The sequence below is a fragment of the Canis aureus genome, chromosome 27 (assembly GCF_053574225.1).
Source record: "Canis aureus isolate CA01 chromosome 27, VMU_Caureus_v.1.0, whole genome shotgun sequence".
Taxonomy (NCBI): domain Eukaryota; kingdom Metazoa; phylum Chordata; class Mammalia; order Carnivora; family Canidae; genus Canis; species Canis aureus.
This window is the reverse complement of record NC_135637.1, coordinates 17016526-17034420: the sequence shown is the minus strand read 5'-3', so window position 1 is coordinate 17034420 and position 17895 is coordinate 17016526. Positions and strand designations below refer to the sequence as shown.

At 47.3% G+C, this 17895-nt stretch overlaps 1 protein-coding gene across 10 annotated transcripts in view; it reads right to left on the bottom strand.

The window, feature by feature from the left end:
- Positions 1-17895, bottom strand: part of RNFT2 (ring finger protein, transmembrane 2) — a 97254-nt gene that overhangs the window by 27353 nt on the left and 52006 nt on the right. For 5 of the 10 annotated variants that reach the window (XM_077875784.1, XM_077875783.1, XM_077875782.1 and 2 more), the window contains 4 exons: positions 14506-14655; positions 13170-13235; positions 12954-13055; positions 1107-4016 (listed from right to left, as the gene is read on the bottom strand). In XM_077875784.1, coding sequence (XP_077731910.1) covers positions 3882-4016; positions 12954-13055; positions 13170-13235; positions 14506-14655 — 453 coding nt within the window. In that variant the 3' untranslated portion in view covers positions 1107-3881. The other 5 variants (XR_013366565.1, XM_077875787.1, XM_077875790.1 and 2 more) reach the window with 2 other exon arrangements.

Below are 17895 nucleotides of genomic sequence, written 5' to 3'. Positions count from 1 at the left end.
CTCCATCTTTGTGACTTAGAGGAGGTGTTGACCCTATCCTTCTACACACCCCTGTCCCCACAGCCAGGGCTCAACACCTGATGCAGTCCTGGCCAGCAGGATGCCAAGTCCCAAAGGCCATAGGGGTTGGTTTGGGGACAAACTAGCAAGTCAGCCTCAGGATTCCTGCTGTAGCTCTGAGGAAACAGAAGCTCTTTGCTGGGGTTGCTAAGCTGGTAGAACAGAAGCAGAGAGCTTTTGGAGGCCATCTTACTGGCACATGGGGAGTGACTGCCTCAAAAATCAACCTATCTTAGAGGAAAGCAGGATTGAGGGATGGAAAGACATGACTCTATTATCACTAGAACCCCTGAACCTAGCTATACTAGAGGCCCATACTGTCACATGAGCCAAATAAAGCCATTCTCTTACTTAAGCCATATTTGAGTTAATTTTCAAATAATTGCAACAAAAAAGTTCTGCCTGACGATGTTTTTGTGACATCAATGTTTTGGTTTCATATCCATGTCCTGAGAAGCACACACAGTCACCTAATGCTATTAATTTACATTTTAAATGTCCTTCACAATCTGGCACCCAGGCAAATCCACCTTGAATCATTAGCTCGTACATTCTGGGTCTGTCCTCTGGTTAATCACCATGGTAAGCCCTGCAGGTGACCTGCCCAGATCCCTTCTGACCCCTCCTACCAGTTCTGTATCCCCACCCTGCACTTTTATGTGCTTTGTGGCAGCTGGCACTTTCAGAGCCTCAGGGGCTCCTCCACCAGCAAGCCATACCCAAGGACTGATGGTGCACAAACAAAAAAACCTCAGGATGGGACAAACTCTGAAACACAGATAATGCTCTAGAGCTCCGAGAGACCACACTGAGCTGGGACTTCTCTGAAAGTCACCCTCTTACTTGGTTTCTTCCCCCCTCCTTTACTGGTTTCTCCTGGGAACACTTCCTAAGCATATGCAACTCAACCGATCTGCTTGGGGGGCGGGGGGAGCCCAACATCAGACAACCACCCACTGCTGCCTGAAGTGCTTCTCGGCATTCCTCCTCCAACACCTCCACCCAGCTTCAAGAGGTGAATGGAGATTCAAGACCACGAAACGAAGTTTCATCGACAAATGATTATTTATTAGCAGAAAGGAACTTAAGGGAACATTAAAAACATCAAAGGCCGCTCTGTCCAGCCCAGAGCAAAATTACTAAGAGATTCCAGGACTTGCTTTACATTTCCTCTTTCCAACCCAAGGTTCCAGGCGCCTGGGGCCTCCAAGCGTCTCTCGGGTTCTCCTCTTAGGAAGGTAATGAGCCTGTTCCATCCAGGTCTAAAGCTTGCCTTTTTATTCTCACATTAATTATGCTCATGATCTTCTACATTAGGAGAGCCATTTCCAAGAGTTTCAGGAACTTGAGTCAGTGAATCATAAAATATTAAGAGCAGGATACTCCAACCCGATACTCGATTAATCCTGCTTATAACAAAGGAGTTGCAGAGCCAGGATAGGCAATGGAGAATGTTCTTCTTTCCCAATGACAACCCTTGGCTGCTTTTACCCTCGTGGTGGGGAACATATGTAGTCTGTTTGGGAGACTCTTAACCGGCCGCTGTTCCTCCTCAGGGCAGAAGTTCCTCCCATCCAAAAGAAAACCTCCAGAAGGAACTTTCCTCAAGGGGACAGGGAATGAATAAGTAAAATCTTAAACTAAGTCCTCGCACCTGCCCCCAAGTATCCCCTGCATGTGACACTGTTTATAATGCCAGAGTCATGGCTCATTATTTGAAGACTATTAGAGATGTGTGGGTTTCTTTTCTCTTTTTTTCTGGTGACATGAGTGAAACTGGCAAGCCGACCAGTGCCTTCGCCGCTATTCTACATTGTTAAGTTTTCCTAGCTCCGGCAGCTAATCTACAAGGTTTCATCATCCTAAAGATGGCTTCGAGGAGGTGAAGTGAGTTCCCAAAGTCATGTGGAGTTTGGAATCAGAATTCTGGTCTATCTGCTCTGTCACAAGCTAGCACGTTAATAAATCTCCAGCTCCAATTTCTTGCATCTCTTTGATGGCATCTGTAGGCAGGGTGATCTTTCTGATAAAAACCAGTCACAGAAGCTCCTGTTGCTTCTCTTTGGTTCTTTCTCAAGGCAGGGGGAACAGAGCAGCCACATCCACCCGGCCCCCTTTCCCTCCGCTTCCCCTTCTGACTTGATTATCCAGGCAAGTGGGATTGTAACATCGCAGCCATTGCCATAGTAACAGAGCTTGAAAGATGCCACGCTGCCCTGGAAGAGATGTCTTGCTGGGTACCAGGAAAGAGCCAGGGATGTCAGGCACAGGAAAAGGTCCTGGCTTGATAACACATGGGGGCAAATGTCCTGAAACTATTGGGGATGGGGTGGGCTCGTTATTACTGGCTGAGAGCGAGGTGGCAGTGAGTCTCCCACCATTTCTGCTGGGGGCTTTGTTGCTAATCTGCTCACGAGCCACAAGATTGATTTCTCTGTAATGCCGTTGGCACCAGCCCATCGTGCTGAGGTTGATGGTGAGTGAACAGAGTGGGGAGAGGGTTAGGGCAGGCAAGATTCCAGAAGCTTCTAAGTGATCACCTGTGCCATCTCCTTCCACATTCAAAGCAGGTGGAGAACTATTCTGTTATGGAGATTAGTAGTTCTGCTGTAGAGATGACAGAAACTCTGACTGCTACTGCACTCTATGCCACCACCCTGCCTTGTGGAAAAATCCGCCACATGGATCATGCATTTTGCTCTCAAGACCACCAGCAGAGAAGGCGGTGGCCACAGGCACTGTGGACAAGCTGAGACTTTAGTGATGGACAGGACAAGAACAGAAGGAGGAGCAGAGAGATGAAGACAGGTGTGGAGACCCAGTTATATCTGCATTGGGACCAGAGCTGGCCATTCTCAATATCCAAATGCGATTGCGCATCCCAGCCAGAGCCCAGCAACATTGCGATTTTAAAGACCAACTCTTTCCGTGAACCCAGCCACAGCTAGATTTCCAGAGCCAGGCCTCACCGTTGGCATCTTCAGTGAGACCCAAAGCAAATGTGCTATGCACCTGGGCCACTGATGGGCACCAAAATCACCTCTCATGCTTCTACAAATCCATGTCTGCTGGGCCCCACGCCTGCAGCGTCTGAGCAGCAGGGGAGCATGGTGGTTGAGAGCGCAGGCTCTGAAGCCAGATGGGCCTGGTTGGAAACTTGGTCCACCACTGCTACCTGGATGACCCTGGGAAGTTACCACATGGGGCTCGGTGCCTCAGTTTCCTCATCCTTAAAACAGAGGAAGCAACAGTACCTCCAACCCAGGGGCTGTTGCAAGGATTACAAGAGGTCATCCAAGCAGGATGCTCATCTTGCATGAAGTGCTTGGTACACTCAGTTATTTAGGTACAACATGGGGCCCCAACATTTTTATTTGGGAAAGGCTCCATGATGATTCTAATCTGCAGACCTGTGCCATCTCAGGAGGGGCTGTAACCTCCAGGCCCCTCAACCTCCAGGCCCCTCCCCACCCAAGTGCCACATCAGGTCAGCATGAATTAAAATAACAACAGGCAGGACCTGTGTGTCACCTGTCCCTTCACGTGGAGGGGGCAGGCGACCCACCTGGAGGAGGCTGAGTCTGAGACAGGAGGTTTGTAGGGGAGAACGGAGGCATGTGCTATGTCCCAGAACACAAGAGGAAGGTGAAGGTCAGGACAGGGGGCTGGCTTTAGGGAAATTGCTGGAGAAAGGCAGCAGGCAGGATAGGAAGTGCTTGAAGCCTGTTTTCCAGGAAGCCCCCAGAGCCGAACCCATCACGCTGGCCACCCCTCAGCTCCCAGAGCATGCCTGGGAGCCCAGAGTCTTAGTTTTTCAGTCCCTAATACACCTGGAAGTGAGCCGAAGTGGCCCCGTCTTTCCAGCAGCGCAGGGTGTCCACAGCAACCGAGCGGCAGAGCGGGCAGGTGCGCTCTCGATCCAGCCAGAGGCAGAGGCACTCCTCACAGAACACGTGCTGTGGGGACAGCAATCAGTAGGACTGGGATACTTTGCTGAATGCCGCTATGTGCCAGCCTCGCTCCTAGGAGCTGGGAACATAGCAGTGAACGAAATAGACGACTCCTGCCCTCATAGAGCTTGCACTCTTGTTGGGGAGATGATGGGCCAAATCAATCTCCAGAATACATTTGGGAGTATATCAGTGATAAGTGCTGAGAAGAAAAACCTGGGGGGAGTGGGTAGGGAGTGCTTGGGAGGGCTGCTGTGTTCAGCATGGTGGGCCAGGAGGATGTCACTGAACACCGACATCCGAGTGAAACCTGAAGGAGGGTAAAGACTGAGGCCTGAGGATCTCTGGGGAGAGTGCTATAGGCAGGGGGAATGGCTTGTGCAAAGATCCTGAGGCAGGACTATGCCTGCTGTGCTGCTGAGCCTGGGGCTGGAGGGTTATTTGGCAGGCGATGAGGCCTTTGGCTTTTATTCAGAAAGAAGTAAGGAGCCATGGTCAGGCTTTGAGCAGAGGAGTGACCTGAACAGGATTTGCATGTATGTATGTATGTATGTATGTATGTATGTATGTATGTATGTATGTATTCATGACAGATACAGGGAGAGAGAGGCAGAGACACAGGCAGAGGGAGAAGCAGGCTCCATGCAAGGAGCCCAACGTGGGACTTGATCCCAGGACCCCAGGATCACGCCCTGAGCTGAAAGCAGACGCTCAACCACTGAGCCACCCAGGTGCCCCCAGAATTTGCATTTTTAAAAGAGCCTTTAGCTGCTGGGTTAAGAACAGAGCTCAGGGGTTAAGAGGAAGACAAGGAGACTGGAAATACCAACGAGTTTTACCACTTTTTAGCCACTGGACAAATGACTCAACCTCCCAATCCCTCAGCTTCTTCATCTGTAAAATGAGACGTCAGGTGAAGTGGAGAGAATCCCCTCTTTTTCTAAGTAAGCTCAATGCCCAGTGTGGGCCTTAAACTCATGACCTCAAGACCAAGAGTCGTATGCTCTACTGACTGAGTCAGCCAGGAACCCCCAAAATGCAGTTAAGAGTACTCCACTCATAAGAAGACTGATGCTCATTAAAAGTGTTTAGACACGAAAATGAAAGAGAAAGAGAATAAAGACAGATATTGTTATCTAAAAAAAAAAAAAAAAGCGTTTAGACATAACAATTGAAGGCAGTATATGATCCTCAATAGGAGCCTGGTTGGGGGTGAAGCCTAGCTATGCAGGATATCTTAAAGACAATTGGAGAAAGCCATATATATGCTATATAATACTATGATATACTATATTATTATAATATATTATAATATTATGTATTATATTACATATAATACATAATACTATATATACTAGATAATATTTTACACCAATTTTAAATTTTCTGGGCATGACGGCGGAATTACAGTTACGGGAGAGAATGTCCTTGTTCTTCAAAGATGAACACTGAAATATTTTGTGATAAAGAATCAAAATGTCACCAACTTATTCTCAACTGGTTGGGGGAATATCATTAACATCAAGAAAAGACAAATGTAAAATGCCAATGATTAGTGAATCTAGATGAAAGATAAAAGGGTGTTCATTCTACTATCCTTTTGCTCTGAGGCTTTGCAATTTTTCAAAAGAAAAGCGATGATTTAAAATGATAATATGAAAATCCAAATACAGTGTTTCTTAAAAAGTTTTAAAAAATTAAATTAAAAAGGCACTTAGAGCCCTGCCTGGGAAACACCAAATGTGCTATAAATGTTGGCTATCACATAGTAAGAGTTATTATTACATTATATCTATTTATCTGTCCCTCAGTGCCAGATTGTAAGCTTGTTGTAAAGTGTGTAGTAGGTGCCTACTTGTAAACAGTGCTCTAAAGGAGAGCTCCATTATCCTCTATGCAACAGGGGACCAGTCTAATCCTGGAGGTAGTCAGGAAGGCTTACTGGAGGAGGGCACACTTGTGTGAAGGCCTGAAGGATATTTAGGAGTTAAATGGGTGAAGAGAGCGGGTAGGGATAGTGCATTCCAGGCTGAAGAGAGCAGCTGTGTGAAGCCCCTGAGATGGGAAGGCACTGAGGCACACAAGGATGGCCAATGTGGCTATAGCTGGAGAGTGTAGGGAGTGGGCGGCAGGGGGTGAGCAGGCCACAGAGCCTTAAGGGCTGTACCTGGACTCTCACCACGGTCTGAAGGGCAGGACGCAGGGGTCAGCAGGCCCAGCAACTTCTCTAGACTCCCATCTAGGGCACTCAAGGCCCTCCATAATGGCGCCCTCTTCTCTTCCTCCTCCTCCTCACCCTCCCACCCTGTCTCCACCCCAGGGTAGCTGATGTCACTGACACACTGGATGACTTGCAATGCAAAGCTCTTCCATACTGCTAAGCCTCTGGGCAAGCTGTAATGTCAGTCTGGGATGCCCTTATGGCCTTTCTCCATCCTTAGCAGCCGGTAGGTGCCTACTCCTCTTAGAAGACTTAGCCCAAGCCATCACACCTCCCCTGCTCCGGGATGTACCTCCTCCATGCCATACAGTGCCCAGCAAAGCTAAGTGCTGACTGTGCCTTTCCCTTTCAGGTCCCTCCTGGGGAGGACCCTCTCACAATATCACACTCATGCCTCTACAATGATCCGCAAACTCATCTATCTTGTTCACCACATTAAGGGCTTCTGGAGGGCAGGGACCATGCTGCCCACAGGGTCTTGAGAATGTGGCTGACGCTCAGTAAATGTCTGCTCAACAAATGAGGGAGACTTAAACTGGTTCCCTGGGAAAAGGAGGTACTTACATAGAATAAAGCAACACAAGCCCTGTTCACATGAAGCTCAATACCTGAGTCAGGTGAATGGGAAAGGGGCAGCTTTTCATTCTGTCATCCATAAAACATTCATGGAGGCTCTCACAGGTCTCATTCAGTAGTTTTCAAATATTTTGGTTCGAAGACCCTGTCTTTACGGCCTTAAAAATCATTGATAATCTTAAGGAGCTTTTATATATGAGGGTCAAATCTGGCTATATTTGCTGTGTTAGAAATGGAAACTAAGTTCTATTGAAAACACAAGACTCCATGAACTCATGAAAATGAAAAGGAACACCAGGGCTACACTTTGAGAACCACTCTTCTAACTGCTCCTTTACCATTTGACATACCCTCCGGGTGGCAAACTTCATGAGGGTAGCAACTGTTGATGTGTTCCCACTGCCCAGCCCTGAGCCTGCACAGACCAGGGATTCCATAAATGTAGCTGACAAAGGAATGCCTTCCCAGGTAGGTCAGGTGGGAGATTCTGGAGATACCAGGATGGTTCATACCTGGCTCTTGCCCTCTGGGAGCTCACAGTCTCCTTCTCAGAGAATGAGGCAGGATGGGATCCAGTGCCAAATAAAGAGGTTTGAAGAACACACATCAACCCAGGAGTCCAGCTGGAGAAGGTCACCATCTTGGACCTGCCCCCAGCATCTGGAGAGAAGGACTAGACCCTATAGAGGGAAGGGAAGGAGGGGCCCCTCTTGGGCTTGGAAGTGTAGGATCGGGTGGGTTTATGGTCAGTGGGGAAGGCAGGTGGCATTGGGTCACTGACTGTTCCCTGGCTGTGCCTCCTGGAGCACAGAGGTGGGTGAGGAGCCCCTGGTGTCACCCTCCCCTCCCCCTGAGTTCCATCCAGACTCCCCAAGTCTTGCTCAAAGATTTGGGGCAGATGGGTAAAGTGAGATAAGAGATCTTATCTTGGGATAAGAGCCCCCCCAAACCACAGTAGCTAACCCCCATTTGAGTGAGAGAGGGCAGCTCCTAGCCTGGCACTTGGTGTTTGGTGTGAACTGAGAAAAAAAAGGAAGCAGCCAGGCCAGGTCTAAGTGGATGTGTTCAGGTGAGGAGTACAAGTAATGATTAGTCATAGGCCTTATCCTTCACTGAGCACAAATGCTGTGCCGGGCACTTCTAATGTCCTTTATGTACAGTCTCATGACAGCTCACAGAGCAGTGAGACTCAGAGAGGGAGAGCCACCAGCCCAAGGGCACACAGCTGCTAAGTAGTGAGGCTGGAATTCAATACTTCAGAGATGTGGTAAGCTGACTTCTATCATGACTCCCAGTAATCTTCTCCTGGGATTCACACCCTGTGTAGCCAGTCCCCTCCCCTTGAGTGTGGCTGTACTTAGGGACTTGCTTCAAGCCAACAGAATAAAGATGGGACATCACTTCTGAGATGAAGTTACAGCAGACTGTGCCTTTCATTTTGTTCATACTCTTCCTTGGGCTTCTCACATGTTCACTCTGATGAAGTCAGTGTGACAAGCAAGTTGAGGTAGCTTTTGGCCACAACAGTCAGCGAGGACCTGAGGCCCTTGGTCCTATGGCCCACAAGGAACTGAATCCTGCCACCACCATGTGACTGAGCTTGGAAGCAGATCCTTCCCCCAGGGTTATGGGAGCCTGGCTGTTATGGGAGCCTGGGAGAGGCTCTGAAGCAGGGGACCCAGCTGTGCTGTGCCTGGATTCCTGACTCCTGGAAACTCTGAGATGATAAATGGTAGTTGCTTTATGCCACAGAGTGTTAGAGTAATTTGTTATGCAGCAATGGGTAACTGATACAAGAGGTATCTGACTTTACAGCAAATACTCTCGCCCATTATGTTCTATGATGCATACTGGTCACACATAGAGATTATGGGAAGGGGTGTTTGTAGCACTTGACTGTGAAAATGACATTACTGAAAGTGGGGCTTCTATCAAACAAGACACACACACACACACACACACACCTCCTAACCACAGATCCTCTTTAATCACACAAACCCAGCCAGCTTTGTCCAGATTTAGAATTAAACACTTACACTGAGTATTGGCCTTACAGGCTATTCTTTTCAAAACCCATACACAGATATACATGTCATCTCATTGGACTATATATAAGAGCCTGCAAGTGGCTCAGGGCAAGCATTTTCATTCCTGGGTAACAGAGGACACAGAGGGTTAGTGCTGCAATGACATGTGTTGCTCAGGGTTGCAAAGTTGGTGCTGGGACGTTGTCACTGCTTGGAAAGTACCTGATGCGTAAAAGCAGGGGTCGAAGAGTCAGGTGTGGAATCTGATTCCAGCTCAGCTGTTCATTCACTCCTTGGAGAGGATGTACATAAGCTTAGCTGAGCAGGAATTTCCAGGAAAAGGGCTCTAATCTTTTAATGCAGCCTAGAGGGCATCCCAAAGCCAGAGGCTGCATCTGGTAGAAAGGTCCTGGCCTCTGAAATCCAGGGCTCTGGGCTGGAATCTGGTTCTGCTGCTGAGGAGAAAGGAGCCCTCAGGCAAATCTGGCCTTTCTCCTTGCTGAGCTCACCTCCTCTGTAAAGAGGGTCACTGTTTCCCCCACAAGGTGTCTAGAAGGATGGAAATGGCTAAGGCCTGCTATAAAGCATTAAGTGTGAGACACCTATAAGCACAAAATCAACAGGAGTCACCATTCCCTTGCCCTCTTTCCTTTATGTTATCAATACTCAAACAAAGCAAAACAAAAACAAAACAAACTCATAGTGATGAGGAACTAATTGCACCTTGACTTTCCTCTGTGGAAAGAAGTCCTTTAAATAAGCCAAGTTTCTGACTGTGTGTTCAGCACGCCCTTTCCTTGATCCCCCGTTGCCTGGCAGGAGGCAAGCCGCAAATACTTGTGGAATGACTAACTGGGCAAGTGCATCTGAGTGGAGAGCTCTCACCTCTGGGCATGCTCAATGCCTGCCTGAGTAGCTTCCCAGGGTCTGATGGGTGGGGGTAGTGGGGCAGAGAGGTGGGACATGTGTGTGAGTGACACACTGTGCTTAATTAGATGCCCCTTTGAAGGGGAGATAGGATGTTCCTTTAGCCTGGTGCGCTCTTCATCTACCCACTCATTCATCTGTCCTGTTCATCTAACCATCCATCCGCCCATCCATCCATCCAAAATTACTGAGTCAGTACTGTGATTCTGCTGCTAGCTAACAAGACAGCCATGGTCACCACTCTCAAGTTTGCTTACACTTTAGCAAAGAGGAGACAGGCCTTCATAACCAGTTGCCCAATTAACTAGCTGACAACTGTGATAATTGCTATGAAGGAAAAACACAAGGATCTCTGAGGCCATACCGCTGGGAGCACCGGCTAGTCCTGGGAAGCAGAGTCAGGGAAGACTCTGAGGAAGAAACATTTGACTCATCATTCAAAGCACTCAGGAATTAATGAAGCCCTTTTACCTGTTGAAGTCATCTGTGCTAGTCCAGGCCCAGCTCCCGGCAGCAGAGCGACACTGGCTTGGCCAGGACTGTGGGTTCCAACCACTGCTGCATGTGGCCAGTGCTCCTAGATCTAGGACAACCCTCCCAAGAATTTGAATGCAGCTTTGGGAAGACGTCATGGTACCAGGAGAAGAATGGCAGAGAAACAAACACAAGAAGGCTGGGAGAGATTGCCAGAAAGGAATAAGGAAGACTTTCACCTTGATATCATGTTCAAATAATTGCTGCCACTGAGAAGGCTCTACAGATGGCTCTGAACCATGTGAAAAGATGCTCAAGTGCACTTGTAATTAGGGAAATGCAAATTAAAACTGCACTGAGATAGCGTTCGTCACCTGTCAGATTGGCCAGACTCAGAGAAGGCTGGAACATGCAATGTGTTGGTAAGCGAGGGGAGCAAGAGGTCACGTCAGGCTCCGCACTGGGAGCGTAAACGGATACACTCTTTATGAAGGGCAATTTAGCAATATCTGTCAAAACCGTATACCCTCTGACCTCATAATTCCACCACTAGGAATTTATCTACCAAGAGCTTGCTGCACATGTGTGAAATGGAATGTGTGCCAATAAGAGCCGATATGTATTGAACACTGACCACATGCTAGGTGTAGTTTTAAATGCTTCACTTGCATTAACTCATTCAGTCAACACGATGGGCCCAGGCAGGTGCTGTAGATCTCCCCACTTCTGACCTCTCAGGACCACCAAGCATTGTAGTAACAGAAGATTATAAGCTACTTAATGCCCACCCACAGGAGAATGATAAAACCAATGATGGTCCATCCACAAGGAAATGCAAAGAAGGAGCTATTTCTTAAGATAGAGTTTCAGGTCAAAGAGGAAGGATGCAGAACACAGCTTGGGGAGAATATGCTACAACATGGGTCTTTCTGAAAATGACACATTTGCATGTGTGTGTGCATGTGTACATATGGGTGTTTAAAGTCTATAAAGCATCTCTATGAAGATATAAAGGATACTGTGGAACTGGGAGGACGGTAGGAAGCTGGCCACCACTTTCCTTTTTGTATCTTTAAAACATCAAAAAAAAAAAAAAACCTTTTAATTTTGGAATAATTTTAGACTTACAAAAAAGTTGCAAAGATAGTGCAGAGAGTTCTTGTCTGACACCCTCATCAAGTTTTCAGTGCCCCAGTATCATCAACTGGCTTTTCTGGCTTTATTTTCTAAATCAAAGCCAAGAAACCCCCATTGAAAACAATACTAACCACTAAACTCGGGACTATATCTGGATTTCCTCAAACCAGTTTTCCTCCTTATGTCCTTTCTCTGTTCCAGGATCCGACCCAGGTCCCATGCTGCACTTAGTCCTCCATGACTCCCTGCTCCTGAGTTCCTCAGTTTGAATTCTGAGTCATGCAAAGATAGTCTCAATTTAAAAATAAATAAGGGGTACCTGGGTGGCTCTGTTGATTAAACAATTAATTGTCTGCCTTCAGCTCAGGTCATGGTCCCAGGGTCCTGGGATTGAGCCCTGTGTGTGTGTGTGTGTGTGTGTGTGTATACACACAATCCCTCCCCAGGCATGGATTGCCCAGCTAGTCCTGAGGAGTCTGCTTCTTGCTATCCCTCTGCCCCTCCCCCTGCTTGTGTGCACTCTCTCTCTAATAGGTAAATAAAACCTTAAAAAAATAAACAAAACCTCCTAGCATCCCCAAACAGCAAAATAAGAAGTTTTGCTGGTGCTAAAAAAGGACCTCACCTCCTGCCCTCTGAACCCGGAGGGTGGTGGTGGTGGTCATCAACGGAGGAGCATCTGTGTTCCCATTCCTGCCAGTGTGTAGGCTGTGCCTCCTGCAAAAAGCCTTCCCAACCTGGAACTCATCGCTCTCTATCCAGGTCCCGTGGGATGCTGCATGAATCTCTCTTACACAGCACTTATCACTGCCTGCCTTGTTTCATAGTTATTTATGTATGTGTCTGTCTCCCCAAGGAGACCGTGAGCTTCCAGAGGAGAGAACAGGGTCTCTGTGCCCTCTGCCTCCCCTCCCCGGTATCTGACAGGATGCTTTGACTCATACATCTGCTGAATTGACATCTTAGCCCCTGATGTCAGGAGCAGGAGGAGGGGTACGTTGAGGGGGTAACCAGTACTTACTGCTATGGCTTGATGACCCACAACTAATAATGAAAACAAATGGTAATAGGAATTATGATGATGATAACAATTTTATCAAGAGCAATTTTTATGGGTGAATAATTCAAATTTGGTTCTTTCATAGATGATCTCATTTAATCATAATAATAGCTCTAGGAGGTAAATACATATGATGCCCATTTCATAAACGAGAAAAACCAAGGCTCAGGAAGATGGAGTGATCCATCCCTGCATGGTCCAGAGTGCCACTGGGATTCGTACTCAGACTATTCTGACTCTGCACCATCCCGAATTTTTCATTTTTGACACTTGACTGATAAATCCAAGGTTCAGAGAGGTGAAATAACCTGCCCAAGGCCACCCACCGAGTAAGGGGAGAACTGAGATACGAACCCAGGTCTGAATGACTGACTCCAGTCTTCACCATGTTGTTCCCAAAGACCCATCCCAGAGCCCCATAGTTTGGTCCTGGGGTTAATCACATGGGACTTCTGCATGGGACAGGGCCCCAGAGGCACCCCCAGCTTCAGGCCCCAATGGTTCTGCCTGGCCCTGCTCACCTGGCACATAAGGATCAGAGGCTCTCGGAACTCAGCCTGGCAAATGGCACAGGTATCGCCGGCTTCTGTGCACTGCTGCCCAGTGGCCCGGACGCCGTAATTCTGTTTGAGGGAGGAGAGAGAGAGAAATCCAGCTGTGGATCCTCACTGGAGCAATGCCCTCAGATACACTGTGAGATCCATTCCTGGCTCCTGGTTCTTTTGAAGTTGGCTCACCTGAGAGGTGCAGAGAAGTTTCAGGGCTTTCCTAACTCCGCCCACTCGACCACAGATGTCAAATGACTGAAAGGAGAGGAGAATGATTCTTGAAAAAGTGTCCAAGGGTTGTTCAGGATCTCTCTCACCACCCCCAACCAACCCCCACTGACGCCTCGTCTTTGATGACAAACATTTTCAGGGCACTCTATCCCATTTGGGGCTCCTCATTCCCATCAGCTTTGCTTGGCATTCGTCTTGCTCCCTATGTCAACAGTCTTCCTTGCTACCTGGCCAGGATAGCAAATACATGACACGCATATTGCATTCTCCCCTTGCCAAGCCCAGCACAGGCATTGCTAATTGATCACAGCACTCTTCTTCTGAGCCCACTCCAGTCAGGCATTACCAGTTAATCAGAAACAGTAGGCAAGAGAAGCCCCAGTGGTGGACAGGGCATGGATTGCCCGGCTAGCCCTGCTGGGAGGAAGGGAAGGGAAGAACACATGCATTCCCCCAGGATTCTCTAGAGCCAGAAATAAGGAATGGAGAAGAGAAGGATGTGCTTATGGTTGGAGGGGGGGAAACCTGATTGGTACCCATGATGGAGAGAGAAGTACTGCATCCTGACTTACGGACCTGAGGGTATGTATTTGAAGAGGAATGGAAACAAGTTTGGGGTAAAGTGTTGTCTATGGGTAAGAGCTCTGGGCTTTGGAAGCAGACTGCCCAAGTTTGACACTCACTCTGTTATCTTTAGCTGAGTGATGCTGGGCAAGTTGCTTCTTTCTGAGCCTCCATCTCCTCACCCATAAATATGGAGTAATAATGGAAATACATGAAGGGAGAGCATATGGTGAGCTTTATGGGCAAGAAATTACGGTGGATTTAACCGCAAAAAGGAATGAAGTATTGATATATGCCACCACGTGGATGAACTTTGGAAACATGATGCTAAGTGAGAGAAGCCAGACACTGAAGACCACACAGTGTAGGATTCCATTTATGTGAAATGTCCACAATAGGCAAGTCCTTGGAGACAGAAGGCAGACTGGTGGTTGCCAGTGGCTGGGGGAGGGTAGTGAGCAGGAATGGGGAGCGATGGCTTAATGGGTACAGGGTTTCTTTTTGGGGTGATGAAAATGTCTTGGAACTAGAGGGTGGGGGTGGTACAGTCCTCTGAACCTGCTCAATGCCACTAAGCAGTACACTGTGAGGTCATTAGTGGTTAATTTTGTATTGTGTGTATTTTATTTCTATTAAAAAGAAAAGATTCCAAGCTCCCCACTCGCCCCCAAGGCCCAGAAAATGCATGAATCTTCCTTGGCCTAACCCTCCAGCCCCCGGCCCACCTCACCTTGCAGAGGCTGTAGAGAACAATCAGGACCCCTCCTAGGAAGTAGCTGTTGGAGGAGTCATCTCCCATGATGTATTTATACCACAGCTGGATGGGGACGAGCGATCGGAACAGCTGGCTCAACTCCTCAATGACCAGATAGAACTTTCCCTGCAACCACACAGAAAGCATCAATTATTATTAGCTGTAAAGACCCAAAGGACCCTGACGGAGGTCCCCCAGCCTGGGCAGTAATGACGTTCCAGGTCACAGGCAGGCCATTAATCAGCTTTGGAAAGCACTCAGACCTGCTCCTAATGGGTTTGCGATATGGCTGGGGAGACGTGGCCCCTGCCCGCTGCCTTCACCCACTGCCCACCAGCCCTGAGGAGCAAAGCTCTGAGGATCACATTTCAGGGAGGGAGAAACTGGACACTTCTGTTGGAGTATCGGTTGGTCACTCCCTAGTGCCTGCTGTGGCTTTGGGGGCACAGTCCCTGGCCCCACACACAGATTGCCCTTGCCTTGAGGGCTGACCTGCCCTCAGTGCATGGGCAGGGTGGACAATAGGACACAGGTAAGCGCAGGCCTGGAAATGGGGAGGGGATATGCATTCTCCTTCCCAGCTCTACCCACCTACTGTCTGCAAGGAGGCAGGATGACATCTGGGCAAAGAAAGATGCATTTGGGGCTAGGCTTGAAGCTTACATGTAAGCTGCAATTTCACGAGCCCCAGCTTCCTTATCTACAGTATGGGAACCACATGTCCTATCTTACAGGGTTGCTCTGAAGATTCTCTGAGATAAATGGGAAGAGCATCTAGCACTGTGCCTGGCACGACGTGGCACTCAACAAATTCTATTTCCCTTCTTCCCTTTGCCCTTGGACAAGTCCCTCAAGCTTTCTGTGGCCTGAGCTATAAAAGGAGACAAAAATAACTCCACCCTGTTGGGTCTAATAAAGTTAAACGAACATCTACTTATGCCCCAGCAACTCTCCTTCTAGGCAGGTACCAGGGAGAAATGAAAATATATGTCTGCTTATGTGCCAGTAATCAGATAGCAATTCTATTCATAATAACTCCAAACTGGAAACAGCCCAAATGTCCATCAGTGGAAGAATGGATAAACAAATTGTGGCATATTTATACAATAGGATACTGCTCAGCAATAAAGATGAACAGATGACTGATACACGCAACAGCATGGATGGATCTCACACGCATTACGTCCAATTGAAGGAGACGGTTATAAGATAATACATATTGTACAATTCTCACTTACACGAAATCCTGGAATAGGTTAATACTAATCTGTAGTGATAGAAATCAGATCCGTGGCTTCCTGGGGTGAGGAGGAGGACTATGAAAACCATCAAGGAACTTTTGGGAGTCATAGAGATATTTTATAATGTGATTGGGGTGCTAGTTACACAATGGCATACATTTGCCAAAATTCATTGAAAAATACGCTTCAAATCTGCGCATTTTTTGTATTTACTGACTTATTTAGTTTTTAAAAAAGATTTAATTTATTTGACACACAGAGAGAGAGAGAGAGAGAGAGAAGCAGACTCCTCGCTGAGCAGGGAGCCCCATGTGGGGCTCGATCCCAGGACCCTGGGATCATGACCTGAGCAAAGAAAGCAGGTAGATGCTTAACCACTGAGCCACCCAAGCACCCTCATGTTTTGTATTTAAATTATACCTCAATAAAGTTGATTAAAACCAACATAGAAAGAAGAAACCATCCCTGCCTCATGCATGCATAGCCTTAGAAACGTGAATAGCATTTGCTCCAACAATTCTGTTTTTAGAAATTTATCCTAACAAAATAATCAGGGATGTGCACTGAGATGTGTAAGAACAGTCACTGCAGGATTCTTTGTAACAGTCCAAACAGAAACAAGTAAGTTAAATGTATAACAAGAGGGTGTGATTATGGTAAAGATCCTAACAGAAAGCCATACAGACATTCAAACGTAACCTTGAAAAATAACAACTTGACTGTGAAGAAACCCAGCACCTATCATGTTAACCAAGGGATCAAGATTTACATCTTCAGCAGTAAGTTACACTGACAGCACAATGTGATTCACTGATAACATAGTATCACCTCCGTGGTGAATTCTGGTCAACAATTTATAAAACCTGAATTGAGTCATGAACTAATACGAGACACATTCAAATGGAGGGACGTGCCGCAAAAGCAATGTCCAGCACTCGGGCGCCTGGTGGCTCAGTGGTTGAGCGCCTGCCTTCAGCTCAGGGTGTGATCCCGGGGTCCTGGGATTGAGTCCCACATCGGCTCCCCACAGGGACCCTGCTTCTCCCTCTGCTTATGTCTTTGCCTCTCTGTGTCTCTCATGAATAAATAAAATCTTTTAAAAAAAGGTCCAGCACTCTTTGAAAGTGTCAAGGTCATAAAAGACAAAGGCAAGATCAAGGAATTGCCAGGTCAGAGAGGATTAAGGAATAGCGCAGATGAATGCAACACAGAATCTTGGATTTGATAATCCCTGGACTATGAAGGACATGTTAGTGGGACAACTGGCAAAATCTGGTAAGGTCTGTAGTTTCGTTAATAATAAGGGCAATGATGTTAATTTCTTGGCTTTGCTCATTGTTCTGTGATCATAGTGGATGTTAACAATAGGGGGAGCTGGGTGAAGGGCACGTGAGGACTCTACTGTTTTCGCAACTTTTGCTTCAGTCTAAAATTTCAAAAGGTAAAAAAAAAAATAATTGTGGTGAAGGATATCTCTTGACTCAAGGAAATATTCAAATAGTTCTGAATGGGAAGGATATAAAATACAGAAACACTTATTTTCTTTGTGTTTTTCTGCCTTTTCCAATTCTTTTCCTTTTTTGTACTGAGCATATGAGATGTTCACATTAGAAGGGGGAAAAGGTTATAAAAACATGTTGCATATCCATCAAGTGGATGATGTCTGGGATGACGATAGAGATGTTACCTCCACCCCATGATATTCCATCTTGATGGGTGGGGGAAGGGGACTCTTTGAAGCAGATGTGCCCACATCTCTCAGGCCCAAGGAAGGGCATCCAGTTGTCCACTCGTCCCAATGCCTGACCTAAGTGACTGTACGGCTCCGTCCTCATTGTAAGGACCCTTTACCCTCTCCAGACTCCCACCAGTTCTGGACCCCTGGACATATGCCCCAGAGGGGAATGCTGGTTCCCTCTGCAGTCTGTGGGAAGGTGGAGAACTAAGGTATGAGGTGGGGGTGAAGTGACTAGGTAAGTCTTCTAAGACCCATCTAAGCTAAGCTTGAAGGGCTCGCTACTCGACCACCAGCCTCAGCACTGTCAAGGAGTTGGTTAGAAATGCAGAATCTCAAACTTCATCCCAGACCTGCTGGAACAGGACCTGCAATGTGACCAGTTTCCCA